Genomic DNA, 13693 nt, shown 5'->3' on the forward strand with positions numbered 1-13693 from the left:
GAAGATTCATTTTCATGGGTATAGGAATGTTAATAGTATACAGACCCAGAACTGCCATGCTCTGAGAGCTTTCATGGTGTGACTGGGCAGTATGTGTTCAGTTCTATTCAGTGCTGCCCCTGTCATGAACCTCAGTTTGTGTGATTAAAATATTCCCTACAATGCAGAGGGGGATGTCATTCTGATTTAGCAGGGGCAGCTAAGACTGGCACTGATTTTGCCCTTTCCTGCAGGAGACCAAGCTTTGTGCTTGCAATGGGCAATGTACTTTTGTATTTAGCATACTACCGTCTTAGAAAAAGGGGAGGACTCTCTGGGTTGTTTCTGAGTTGCATCCAGGTGTCCCAAGCAATACTCTTCTTTCATGAGCTCCTGGCCCCCCCCACACAAATATGTCTGTATGATTACAGCATTTCCATGGCAACTTGGTATGGCTGAACTATTCAGGAACTTGACAGTGCCTTTAATCTCTCTACATAGTTATTTGCACTTTATGGCAGGTTGGCAGCATTTACCCATCTCTCTTGTAAACATTGGGTTGGATCTAGATTTGCATTTGTTGAAGTTCCGTTGCTTCACTTGAGTTTCCTCCGATTCCCTCTTCCTCCCACAGCTCCTAGTGCCACTTCCCATGATGTTCCAGATGATCCCCCAACCTTTCTGAGCAGCGTGGGATGTGGTGCTGGGTCTACAGGAGAAAGTGGAAATTGTCCTGCCCCTTTTCCTTCAGCAGGAAATCTCCACTGGATCCCAGTTCCCTCTGCAGAGCCCATCCTTTCTGGATCCAACCCACTATCATATTTTATTAACTGTGGCATTCAATTAGAAATAGAATGCAGGAGTCTAATTTTGCGTTGAATGACATAATTCTAGTGTTTTCTTCTTCTCTGGGACTTTTGAATACTTAAAAGAATAGAAAAAGAAGTATTTATGTCTAGCAGAATTTCAGAATGAACATTGCCTGTGTAAGATTTAGTAACAATGACCACAATCTAGATAACCATGTAACTAATGCTGCACGTTCAGTGATCTTTTTAACATATTTTATGTACCAAGAGTCCCACTGAAAACTATTATATTCACTAGGGAAAGCCACTGGACTCATAGCATACCTGAAATGGCATACTTTGTGGTCTAAAGTATCTGATATATGTAATAATGTACTATGATTATTATACATGCAGAAGTAATTGAGCACTACACTATAAAGTATAGCACTAAGGCTAAATTGCATTGCGTTTTTCTTAAGCAGTTTTTCCATACTTGTTGAGACTTAAAGGATGCTTTTAACTATTGATTTATGATCGCAGCAGAATGAATTATAATACATTTTCTTTTGTTATTTTTAACCCTGGCTTTCCTTAGGTTTCTCTACTTGGTAGGAACTTGACTGAACTACCTCTGCATTGAGGAAGATATTTTATCTTTAGGGACTATTGTTCTCTCTTTTCTTCTCTGTAGCAAAACTAGGGCATGATTCAGAGAACCAGTAATTGTTTTGCCCTTTAACATTTTTTTCTCTAAATATTGTTGTTCTCTCCCATGCAGGAATTAAATGCTAGCTTTGAAGACTGGGAGAAATTAATGAGGGCTTCACATTTAGATTCGACTGAAAGTGACTTTTTCCAGGTGATGGGCCTAATCACACGCATGTTTAAACAGACTGCCATTGCTAAGGTAATCTTTAATGTCTTCTGATTTTAAAGAATCGTACTACTTCTTCCTGTACTTACAATACCTTGCCAGTCCAGAGGTGTTTCCTGAGTATTGTAACTGTACAATATAGAGCGAGGGTCAGGAATCCTCAGGAATAGTGTGGTATATGGGATACCTGGATGCCATTAAAGGAGCGAGTTAGCGGAAATCACACTCGCTTTTGCACAAGCAGAAGTGACTTTTCATTTGCACAAGGCACTTTCACGTTCAATTCCGTGTGTAAATAATTTTCCCTGCTTCGTTGCCTTGACTTTAAAGGAATGCAAAGTGCTTTAGAAGAACTGTTGAACCAATAAGATATACCTGTAAGAGAATATGATCCCCTGGATTGTTTTAGATTAGCTTGGTGTACTTTAGAAAATAAATAGTGACTGGGTTTGAGTGATCGCTGGGGTGGGGGTGGGGGTGGAGAGAAGCCATTGTAGCTTCTCCCCTATGGATGTGACCGTGATTTGCAGAATTGCTCACGATTCATTGTGAGTTGCCATGTCATCTGAACCTGACGCAGTGTATGGCAAGGATGGTTTCTTATCCATGGTTTATAGTTGGGGTTGTGGCATGGGTAAGAAGCCACCCCCGCCGTTCATCATGCCAGGTTCGAATGACATGCCAACCCACACTGCATCGCGGGTAATTATGCAACATGCGGCCACACATGGAGGCTGAGAGGGGAGCCACAATGGCTTCTTTTATCCCTGTGATTGTCTGAACCCAGCCAGTATCTTACATTTTGTAGTAATGCAGTTCTATTTTTCAACACAAAAAATTGTTTTGTTTTATCCTTAAAACTTTTCCTAGTTGTTTAATAAATGTATTATTATTAAAGACTCATCTCTTCCAGCAGGCCTATCCAGTGGAATTTTAAGATGTTTTTAGAATGTTTTTAGGATGTTTTTAACAATGTATTTTATGTTTTAATTCAGTTTTATGTATTTTATTGTTGTTCCCCGCCTCAATCAAAATGGAGAGGCGGGTAAGAAATATTATTATTATTATTATTATTATTATTATTATTATTATTATTATTATTAAATTCCAATATGCCTTGTACCTTTTAGGCAGGAGCAGTAAAGGATTATATCAAAATGCTGCTGGAGAATGACAAACTGAAGTTTCTAGTCTTCGCCCATCACTTAAGCATGCTGCAGGCATGTACAGAGGCAGTGATAGAAAGCAAGGTCAGTGTGTGCCTTATTTAGTTAGAGGGCTCTTCAAGGATATTTATTATTAAGCCATAAACCTGTACATACATTTTTTTTCAGTGTTGATGTCAAAAAAAGGAAGTGTTAAAAGTACATTTGCACATTTGTGTCTGTAGCATCTTGGCAGTGTGTTAACACTGTACGTATAATGGCTTCTGCTTATGCAGAGTTTGACCACATTTGTATCCTCAAAACCCACCGCTTCTGCAAAGCCTTTGGCACAACCCTCTATTTCCCATACACTACTGTAGCGAAGCCTAGGTGTGTGGAACTCAAATAATGCATGTTCTTTCCCTGTTTATTGCTGCTTCCACTTCTTCCGCATTGAACTATAGATTGTAAGCTCTTCAGGGCAGGGACCTGTACTATGTCAACCACCATCAGGCTGCAGCAGGGGCAAGAAGGAAAGCAGGGCCACCCTCAGCCCTCCCATGAGGCCAGCTTCATCAGGCTTAGCCCCTCCCACAACTGTCACCCAGCACACATTTTATCAGGCTCTAGGAAAAGGAGAGAGAAGATGTGGGGCTACTCCCCTCAGCTCAGTGGAGGGAGAAGCAATTTTTAGAGGCTCCTCACTTTGACCTGGATGTAGTTCAGCTGGTCACGATGAGGTGAATTGCAGCTGGCAAGAGCCACGTCCTATTAAGAATTGGTCCCCGAGGTTCCACGTTTCCCTTTCCCCTTTCCATCTCTTTTTCTTTTTGTGTTGTGTCTTTTTTAGATTGCAAGTCTGAGGACAGGAACTGTCTTTTTGTTTACCTCTAAGCCGCTCTGGCAGCTTTTCTGGTAAAAGAGCAGAGTATAAATGCTTTAAATAACTCAATGTATGTCAATGGCATTTCAGTCAGGACTGACTGCCTAGAGCAGCCTTCCTCAACCTGGGGCGCTCCAGATGTGTTGGACTGCACCTCCCAGAATGCCCCAGCCAGCTGGCTGGGGCATTCTGGGAGTTGTAGTCCAACACATCTGGAGCGCCCCAGGTTGAGGAAGGCTGGCCTAGAGGGAGGCAAGCAGGGATGGTAAACCCAAGGCCTGCTTCCAGTCTCTCCTGGTGGCGAAGGGGGGTGGGGAACTCTTGGAACAGCCCCATAATATTTTGGTTTGTGATCAGGGCGACAAAGCTAGTCATTGCACCAGCATTTCTTGTTGCCTAGTCATTTAGCTTATGCTTGTCTAAACCTGAGGATTCCCTTCAGGTGATAATTTGTTTGCCCTGTTTTTTTTTATGTTACAGGCTCGTTACATTCGGATAGATGGAAGCGTACCTTCAGCAGAAAGAATAAACCTTGTCAATCAGTTCCAGAAGGATCCAGATATTAGAGTGGCCATTTTGAGCATTCAGGCTGCTGGTCAGGTAAGACTAAAAATACAGAGGATTCTCGGTTAGTTCTGAGTTCATGTTCGTGCTTGTGTCACGTAAACCGCCCAGAGAGCTTCGGCTATGGGGCAGTATATAAATTTAATAAATAAATAAACAAACAGTTACCTGTATTCCCATTGCCTTTTTTTAACCTTATGGGACACAGAAGGGTAAAACTTGTTTCTGTGAATTAACAGGTGTTGTAGGGGTCATTTTGTGTTTGCGGGGAGGACAGATAAATGTTTAGAGAAGCTGAATTAATCACTGAGCAAAGCTAGAAGATGGTGGCATTCCTGGTCATTAGTTTGCAAAGTTTTGGGACAGCTTGATCTTGCCAAGTCCGTCGAGCTCTAAGAAATACATCAAGCAGCTTCTGCCATGGCTTGAAATAGGAACACAGCCCTATTGTTATGTCTTACAATGATGGCGTTATAGTGACCCATTTCATGCAATCAAAATAGCCCTGCGTTGTGTGCCAGTCAGGATTTGAATATATCCCCCTCCCCCGGCTGCAGCTTGTCATGTTGTGCAAACCCAGGCAGCGGAGGTTGTGTGAAGGCTTAGTTGCGATTCGCAAATGCCTTTTCGAGAAATAAACAGGTAAATCTTCACTTCTTTCCAACGTTTAGGGCTTAACATTTACTGCTGCAACACATGTTGTTTTTGCTGAACTATACTGGGACCCTGGACATATCAAACAAGCAGAAGACAGAGCACATCGGATTGGACAGTGCAATTCCGTGAATATACATTACCTCATTGCAAATGGAACATTGGACCCTCTTATGTGGGCGATGTTGAACCGCAAGGTATGATGACACACTTAAATGTTGGCAGCCCCCCCACCCCCCACCAAAGGCTGAGCTCTGAGATGCCACCTTATTTTTAGAGTGCTGTCTGTTCCCTACTCTCTTACTTCCTTCTCCAATCAATTACTGATTAATTTTTGTTTTTTCTCTCTAAGCATCTGTCTTTTGATTCTTAGGCAGAAACGTATCGTGCATCTGAAGAAAAAGCTAAGAAAGGGTAGCCCTTAACATTCTATTTGCTACAGGATTAGCTAACGCTTGTGTGTATGTTTGTAAACAGGGATATGCCTGAGCTTGCTTGTTTTCCCTCTTCATCCCTTTTTTTTCTTTTGTGTCATGTCTTTTAAGATGGTAAACTGCTGGCAGGGATTGCTTGTTTTTATTGATCACTAGATTCCATGTTAGCCATGGGGGAAAGAAAGTATCTTCTTTCATTTCCAGTGCAGAGTAGACTTGCAGAGGGAGACACAAAGTGACCCCATCCTTCCCCCACCACCCAGCTTGGTAGAGGTCACTTTTTTACTTGCCTAAGAAGCTGTTGCCTAGGTCTGTCTCCATCCTTAGGGACAGAACACACAAATTCCATGGCGAGTGGAAAACCAAAGTAGAGAGAAATTAGACAAGTTTTTATTAATAAAACTAGGGAAAAAATTAGATGATGTACAAAGTTTTTTTTTTTAAACTCAATATTCCTTAGAGTGAAATGTTTCTTCATTCTACCTACCTACAGGCCAAAGTTACAGGGACCACACTAAATGGCAAAAAGGAAAAACTGCAGGCGGAAGAAGGCGACAGAGAGAAGTGGTCTTTCCTGAATTTTGCTGAAGCTTGGATCCCAAATGAAAGTTTAAATGAGATAAAGAATGAGGTTTTATTCACCCATGTAAGCCTGTCATGATAATGATCTTGTGCAATGTTTTCATATGCTTCCTGTTTTGGCTTACAGGCATGAAAGCACCTGAGACTCATAAAATACTATAAATTTCTGTATTATCTACAGTTGTCTAAATCTGGGTTGTTTCATAATTTGATGAAAACATCTTTAAAAAAATATTATTTAAACTTTGGGGCAGTATCCCATACCAGCACTACGCCGCTAGCTAACCGAAGTCAGTGCAGCTCTCTTCCATGAGCTCTGCTGACTTGTCCCTTTCAGGAAGTGTGAATTTGGATTACAGCTCCTCGTTGCGAGAGTGTTTATTTCTGCTAGTGCAATGTGCTTAGTGCTGGCAGAATACTGGCATTGGATACTGCCATTGGTCATTAACAGTGTTCAGATTGTCTACACATATACATACCATTCTGGTTTATGAGCCATAAACCCATTTGTTTCTTGATTTAAAAAAAAAAGTTGTCTCTTAAAATACATTTCCAACCGCCCAGAGAGCTTAGGCTATTGGGCAGTATAAAAATGTAATAAATAAATAAATAACGGTAAAATCCTGCAATTGGAAAAGATTAAACCATATTAATGAATGGAAGCATTTTCTGTGTTAAGTAATACTCATTCATTCTCTGCGTTAGTTTGAAAAGGAAAAGCAGCATGATATCCGGGCCTTCCTTTCACCAAAGCCAGATACTGGGAAAAAGCGAAAAATGGCTTCTTGTGAGAGATCATCAGGCTTAAGTGGAGATTCTTCTCAATTGCTAGAGGGAAAGGACATGGAGAATGGAGAATATTTGGACTCAAAGGGACTAAATGATATGGATGTTCTTCAAAGAGAAGCAAAAAAACCAAGAGGTTTAGAGCCATCTACTCCTAAGAGTTCTCCTAAGAAAGGGAAGCAATCTTTGTTTGGAGATACAAACCATTCACTTACAGAAGACACTGCCCAAGAAGAATTTGGTACGCCACTATCTAATTCAAGCAAAGCATCTGCTTCTGAAGCAACCTGGCATTGCAGTTGTTGCACTTACAGTAATAATTCATTGCTGCCTTATTGTGAAATGTGTGAATCTCCTCGGAGAAAGAACAGTAAGTAAACATCTGTGCTCCAGTTAAAATCTTCTTTCTTCGTTTGTTTTTTAAAAAAGCTTTTGTTGTTAGAATGGCCCAAAATAACACGAGGAGTATTTGAAGGGAAATCTGGTGGACATGTACCTGAATATCTTTACTTTGGCCAAAAAATGCAGTATGCCATAATTTTAGTCCCAGTAGATCCCTGAAGAAAATTTAGTGCTTCATAATAGAAATTCAATAGCATGCTGTGACCAGTTTGCACGACGTTTTGAAGATAAAGTTGCTCTAATCTGTCTCAACCTAGGCACCACAGTTAATGCAGTTCCATTAGTAGAGGTGTCCAAAACATCATCTGGTTCAGTTTTATTGGATGAATTTCAGTGAAGGCTGTGGGCCAGGTGCTTGACGATGTCTGGTCGACCACCTGTATACCTGACCTTTGCCCTTCGTGTTTTATTACATCTAATGGAGAGTGGATGTCCAACTGGGCCTAGGAGGTTGCAAATTCTTCCTTAAGGGAGGGGGTGGCACTAGCCTCTTTAAAGGAGAATTAGGCTTACTTCAGCACTGTACATTTGGCAGCTGCATGACAATGGCCCCATTCGGAAGACACCTTAAACCATGGCTTTAACCTTATTCACCATTGTTAAAGCCATAGTTTAAGGTGTCTTCTGAACAAGGCCTGGCTTTCTGGCATAACCGCCATGGTTAAAGGTGTGGTTTAAGGTGTCTTCTGAATGGGGCCAATGTCGTGTCCAAAGCAACTCTGTACACTAGAGAGAAGGCATGGGTGTGCTTCCACTTTGAGAATTGATTGTGTTAACAGCTCTTTCTCTTAAGATACTTTATACTAAAGATATCTTCTAAGATTTGTTATAAAAATGCAGTTTCTACCTAGATACAAAGGAGATGTAACTGTTCTTCTTCCTTTCCTTTTTTGAGCATCCGTAGTTATACAGAATAAAAGTCTGATCGATGACTCTGTTTCTACTGAGAGTGTAGAAGAAAATGACGTCCGAGTTAGTATAAATCCTAATGGTGCAGAGAAAACCAATAAAGAGAGCCAGAGGAAAACCTTAGGGCAACCATCGCCTGGGACATCTGGTGAAACTGAGGAAGAAGCTGCCATTGCTGCAAATAAGCAATCCAATTGTTGCGAGCAAGAGCTCAGAGAAGGTAAGGAGAAAGGATTTCCTTTTGGAGCACATGATTAGCTGGAGCACATGATTGTATTAGTTGTGAATACAAAAGTAACTCATCATTTCTGTGAATGAAATACTATTTTATCATGTATTCCCACTCTCAAGGGATCAATGCAAGTATAATATTTGCAAAAGCTCAAATAGTGGGCAGGGACTTTGTCCAACTGTGCCCTTTATCAGCAGAATAGCCGTTGCTGGTGGATTATATTTCCCTTCCCTCCAGCAGCCCCCCCCCCCCCCATGTGCTACGCAGATTTGGAGAATTGGGAACAGATTTGGAGGGGGAGTTTGGGTCTGTAGTGAGGAAGAGAGGAAGGGGAAGTTTCATTGCACGAGACAAAGTCTGGTAGTGCGACGTTGGATGGAGCCCAGGTGCATAAATTTGCCCCTGAATAAAAGGATCTTGTATATTAACGTTTTGATTGGTAACTTTGGTAGTCGATTTTTTTGTTAGTGTGCTTCCAATTGTTACCTCATTCGTCCTCAGAACAATTCTTGTGAGTTACATGTCTACTCAGAAGTAAGTCCCATTGAGTTCAAAGAGGCTCACTCCCAGGCGGGTGCGTATAGGATTGCAGCCATGTTGTACAGATGGACTATGGTTTACCTGAGGCCCCAAACTATCCTAGCTGAGCAGAAATTTGAACCTAGATCTCTTTAATAATGTTTAGAGTACTATTGTTGCTTGATTATACTTGCAATGATAAATCTCTGATTTGAAACGGAACTTTTCACTCACAGCCTTGTTCTGTGAACTGATGGGCTTTAACAATGACTTGAAAGAGTCGGCTTAAGGCTCCTAACAATAGTGCAAAGGGATACTATGCTCACATAACCCATTCCCAAATGCCATTGCTGAGGCTTGGCCTTGCTCTGCTAGTGTTTCACGTCCCACTCCTGTGAGTACTGCTGTCCTGGGCATGTGGCATTACGCCCCTCAAGAAGGCAAAGGATCACCTTATTGTCCTACAGAAGCTATGAAGCTTGACCCAGACTCATAGTAACGGAGGCTATAGAGATTCCTTGGTAAGTGGAGTAGAGCATGGTATGTGTATTGTCCTATCTGTTATAAAGGGATAAAAGTAAAATAGTTTGAAGTAAAGCTCAAATTGCTTAACTTTTATTTCTAGACCATTTACAGGATTCCGAATCCTTTCCATCATATCATGGCCTGAAGTTCTGTGCAAGTAGGAACACTGACAGAATTCATGTCTACACAAAGGTAGGCAATTTCTTATTGGCTTGGACCTAAAGAAGTGCAAGTAGAGCTCCATTTGTGCAACATTTCTGCCCCCTTTCCTTACTAGAGCTACTTTCGCTGTCTGAAAAGTCATTCCTGAATGCTCCTTTGGAACAGTGTGGGATGTGGTGTGAGGGACTGCACCGAGAGGGGAGAATTTGCAGAAATCCAGGAAGCACTAAGAGGGGACACTGTTATTTGAAGTTATTTGAAGTAATCTTGGAATTTACAGTATGTTTGTGACGTTTTATAGTCTTGTTTTAAATTTCCATGGTTTATTTTGTATTTTTTAAAAAGTTATTTGAAGTAGATTGCTTTTTGCTAAAAATGAAACATTGTATATCATGCAATTGGCTAAAAATGAGAGGTGCATTCATATTTGGGTTGGTTGTAAGAAGCGGCACTGATGAGTCATTGAAGATCCATGAGCGGTAGGGAGAAAAATCCAAACTTCAGAGAATCGATTGCCTTCTTGACTTAAGAAATTTAAAGAACATTTCTTTGATTCATTCAGGATGGAGAGCCCCTGAATTGTAACTTCATTCCATTGGATATAAAACTAGATAACTGGGAAGATTTACCAGAGTGTTTTCAACAAAAACAGAACCGTTCATTGGTAAGATCAATTTAGTAATTCTGGGTGCAGCTATAAATAATGCCTGGAGCATGTGCTTGTGCTTTTCCATGTAATTAACAAAATGTTCTGCCTTGATCTCAGGTTTTTAATTATTAGCTAAACATATACAGATCTTAATTGCTTTTTTAAGTGGAATCTGTTTCTTTGTGGGGGGAAATCACACTTCCCTTGTCTGTACCTACACTCAGCTGTATAATTAAAGTTCCCGTCCGTAGAATTAGTAACTGAATTCTGTTGAGAGCATCAATTTTTAAGAAAAATTGTACCTTAGCAGCAACGGACAGCAGCATCTAAAAAGAATAAAATCCAAACAGGTAGAATTTGAAAGGGTGCATTCACATGTTTTGTGTTCCTGCTTTTTGTAGTTTTAAAACTGGTAAATACAGACAATGCTGTATATAGTGGGAACACATACAAATATTAACATTTGTAATATATAATATATAGATCACATGAATATATGTGCCAATATTGTAGATAGACAGAATTCCAAAAGCCATTTCCAAAAATTTCTTTAATATTGATACGGAGGCTAGTAATATCTTCAGTTCTTACAAATATAAGTGTTCAAAGTACTTAGCATGTGTAATCTAATTGTAAACAACATCACACATATTGCAGATTGGAGGGACTGAGGCTTTGACAAAGTGGCTTACTTAAGGTAACCTAGTGAGGTGAGATTTGAACCAGGCATTTCCTGAATTGTAGCTTAGTTTCTTAGCCACTATTCTACACCTCTCAATTTACATGTATGTGTACATGTAAATGTGTGATGAAACTGTGGCCCTTTAGATGTTGTTGGACTCCAGCTCCCATCTTCCCTATTAGCCATGCTGCTTGGGGCTGATGGGAGTTGGAGTTCAGCAACATTGCTGGGCAATAGGATTCCCATAGGTTAATCCTAGATTCATGTAGGCAGTGAAGTTTCTGGAATAGTGAGTCTTGAGCAAAGAGATTTTCCCCCTATAAGTATTCTGCCCTGCTTGTGTTAGCATTTCCAACCTCCACCACTGAACCAAACTGTTTTGTTCTAGAGCACTTAGGAAATTTGCTGGAAGTAATTGTATGTGAGCGAGAAATTCTTTCTTCTATTTATATATTTATAGGTAATAAACTTTGTTTTCAACTGTTGAAGAACTTCAGTGCCTGAAATTGGTGGGTTTGCTTTTTTTAGTAGTAGTTTTAGGTATAGATTTGCTTTATACTACTGTTTTGTTTTTAGCTGAAACGTCAACTCTGTATCCAAATCCAATGCTTTTGTATGTTTCCAAGTAAATTCTGTACCAATTCAGCATAACATTTTGTATTTTTCCCTCTAGATACTGAGGTTTGTAAGAGAATGGAGTGGTCTAACAGCCATGAAGCAGAGAATTATCAGGAAAAGTAGCCAGATATTTTCTAGCCCCATTCTTGCTGCTGAAGAGATGTTATCTAAACAACAAGCCAAGCTTAGCAGTACCAAACGGTGTGTGCTTACAGTTTCTTTACTCTTGTAGAGTGATGGTAAAATGTATTACATCAAAATCAGTTAAATCATATTTTCATCGTTATAATGATTTATCTAGTGACAAACTCATTCTAGCTGTCTGAGGCTCTTAAAGCAGAGTGCTTCAAACGGCAAAGTTTGGGGAGGGGGTGTGAAATCAAAAGATCAGTGCTATTCCTTGTCTTAAAGAACAATCTTCCATGCTCCAACCTAATCCATTACAGAGTAACTAATTTAATGTAGAAAGTAGGTGCAAAGGTGCACAATGAAGCTATCTGAGTCAAGCCAGGTGCCACAGGTAAAGGTTACTTTTATTCTGGGAGACCTCCTATGCATTTAACATGTGAAAAACAGAAACTGAGATGGTGAAGCTGCTTCTTGGCATGCAGACACAATGACTACAAAAGCTTTACCTGCTGAATTCCTGCTCATCATGGGACTGTGAAAAGCACAGCAGCTCTGTCCAGGAGTGGGGATGTTTGCTTCCCCTAAATAAAGGGGAACCCCCATTCCAGATTCATTAACCAGACTTATCTGGTGGAGAAATTCCTTCCTGGCCCTAAATCGGAAACTCAAGCTCATTCTAGATGTGCAGTTGTAGCTGTACTTGTAATTGATCCCCTGCAGGTGATAAGGGGCAGTGTCCAACACTGTCCAAGCATCAGCAGGACTCTCACCACACAATAGCGATCTAGTGTTTTGGATAGGAACCGGAAACAAGTGTAAACACTTGTTCCCTAAATGGGGCAACTACACCAAACTGTCCCAATCCAGAAACAAGTGTTTCCATTTGCAAGAGCACAGAGCCCCATTGGATACTACCCAGCATCTAACATCTTTCACCAACATGGGTTGCCATTAAGTTGCCGTAACAATCATGCAGTTGATGCCCTACCTAATATATTTGGCCAATACATTACAAAGCAGAAAAGCAAAGAGGAGTTAAATGGGTTAAAGCAGACAAACACAAAAAGACCTATGAGTAAGTCACTGTGAGAAAGTTCCCCAACTAGTTAGAATTAAAGCATTGTACACTGAAAGCTACATAAACTGTATTATTTAATAAATGCTCCTTGTGTACATAGTGGTCATTATTTCATTTATTCAAGTATTTTACATATTGTGCAATCCACAGGGTGCATTTATTAAATAATACAGTGTATGTAGCTTTCAATGCACAACGCTTTAATTCTAACTAGCTGGGGAACTTACAGTAATTTATTCATAGGTCCTTTTGTGTTTGTCTAATACATTACAAAGTCACAGATGTTATTCTTTCACATCATGGTTCTTGAGAAGCCTGTATGAAACAATTGAGTATTTTCCCAAGCATACAATTCTCTCCACCTGTAGCGCAGGTGGAGGAACAGTGATAGAAATAGCCTTAGCAAGAACAGTACTAAAAGGATTCAAAACTCTTGAATTTCTGTTTTTAAGAGAAAGAAATCAGTAACTCATCACCCTACTGATAGTTTACACACCATTGTAATACAAGACTAATATATCTTATTTAAAATAAAGGTAGCTGCTGAAAGTTATCTAATTTTCCAGATTGCATATGAAAGATTTTGGGTTGAGCTACAGACTAAAAGGAGTGTTTAATGTGATTCTAGGTACATGACAAAAGAGGACATCGCCAAAGCTTCACTAGGGAAAGCTGACAGCAGTGGGGGCAGTGTTCACCTAGTCACCAGAAAATCCACGGTTGCCATAAAAATCAACACTGCCTCTGCTGGAGAAAAGGACAGACATTCTACAGAGTAAGTGGAAAGAAAAAATATTAATAACTATGACTTTTAAAGCCCTGAACAGCTTGGGGCCAAGTTGACTGTGAAGGTGTGTCTCCTGGATGTATACCTACCCAGACACTAAGGTCTTCTGAGGCCCTTTTCCAGATGCCCCCACAAATGAGAAGCATGTAGCTACTAGAGAACAGGGCCTTTTTAAGTAGTGGTGCCCCACTTACGGAATGCCGTCCTGTAAGAGACTTGCCTTGCACCTACATTGTGCTTGTTTTGGCCCAGGTGAAGACCTTTTTATTCTCCCAGGCTTTGAATTTTTGCTGTTTAGATCTTTGCAAT

The 13693-nt window shown here is 40.4% G+C and overlaps 1 protein-coding gene across 2 annotated transcripts in view; it reads left to right on the forward strand.

Moving 5' to 3' along the window:
- The window catches only part of ZRANB3 (zinc finger RANBP2-type containing 3), a 36747-nt gene that overhangs the window by 18081 nt on the left and 4973 nt on the right, over positions 1 to 13693 (forward strand). For both annotated transcript variants that reach the window (XM_063116598.1, XM_063116599.1), the window contains 11 exons: positions 1549 to 1677; positions 2775 to 2894; positions 4153 to 4272; positions 4908 to 5087; positions 5818 to 5970; positions 6612 to 7062; positions 7990 to 8223; positions 9380 to 9471; positions 10004 to 10105; positions 11446 to 11591; positions 13226 to 13372. In XM_063116598.1, the coding sequence (XP_062972668.1) occupies positions 1549 to 1677; positions 2775 to 2894; positions 4153 to 4272; positions 4908 to 5087; positions 5818 to 5970; positions 6612 to 7062; positions 7990 to 8223; positions 9380 to 9471; positions 10004 to 10105; positions 11446 to 11591; positions 13226 to 13372 (1874 nt within the window). The remainder of the gene's footprint in view (positions 1 to 1548; positions 1678 to 2774; positions 2895 to 4152; positions 4273 to 4907; positions 5088 to 5817; positions 5971 to 6611; positions 7063 to 7989; positions 8224 to 9379; positions 9472 to 10003; positions 10106 to 11445; positions 11592 to 13225; positions 13373 to 13693) is intronic.

This window comes from Elgaria multicarinata, chromosome 2, assembly GCF_023053635.1.
Source record: "Elgaria multicarinata webbii isolate HBS135686 ecotype San Diego chromosome 2, rElgMul1.1.pri, whole genome shotgun sequence".
Classification (NCBI taxonomy): domain Eukaryota; kingdom Metazoa; phylum Chordata; class Lepidosauria; order Squamata; family Anguidae; genus Elgaria; species Elgaria multicarinata.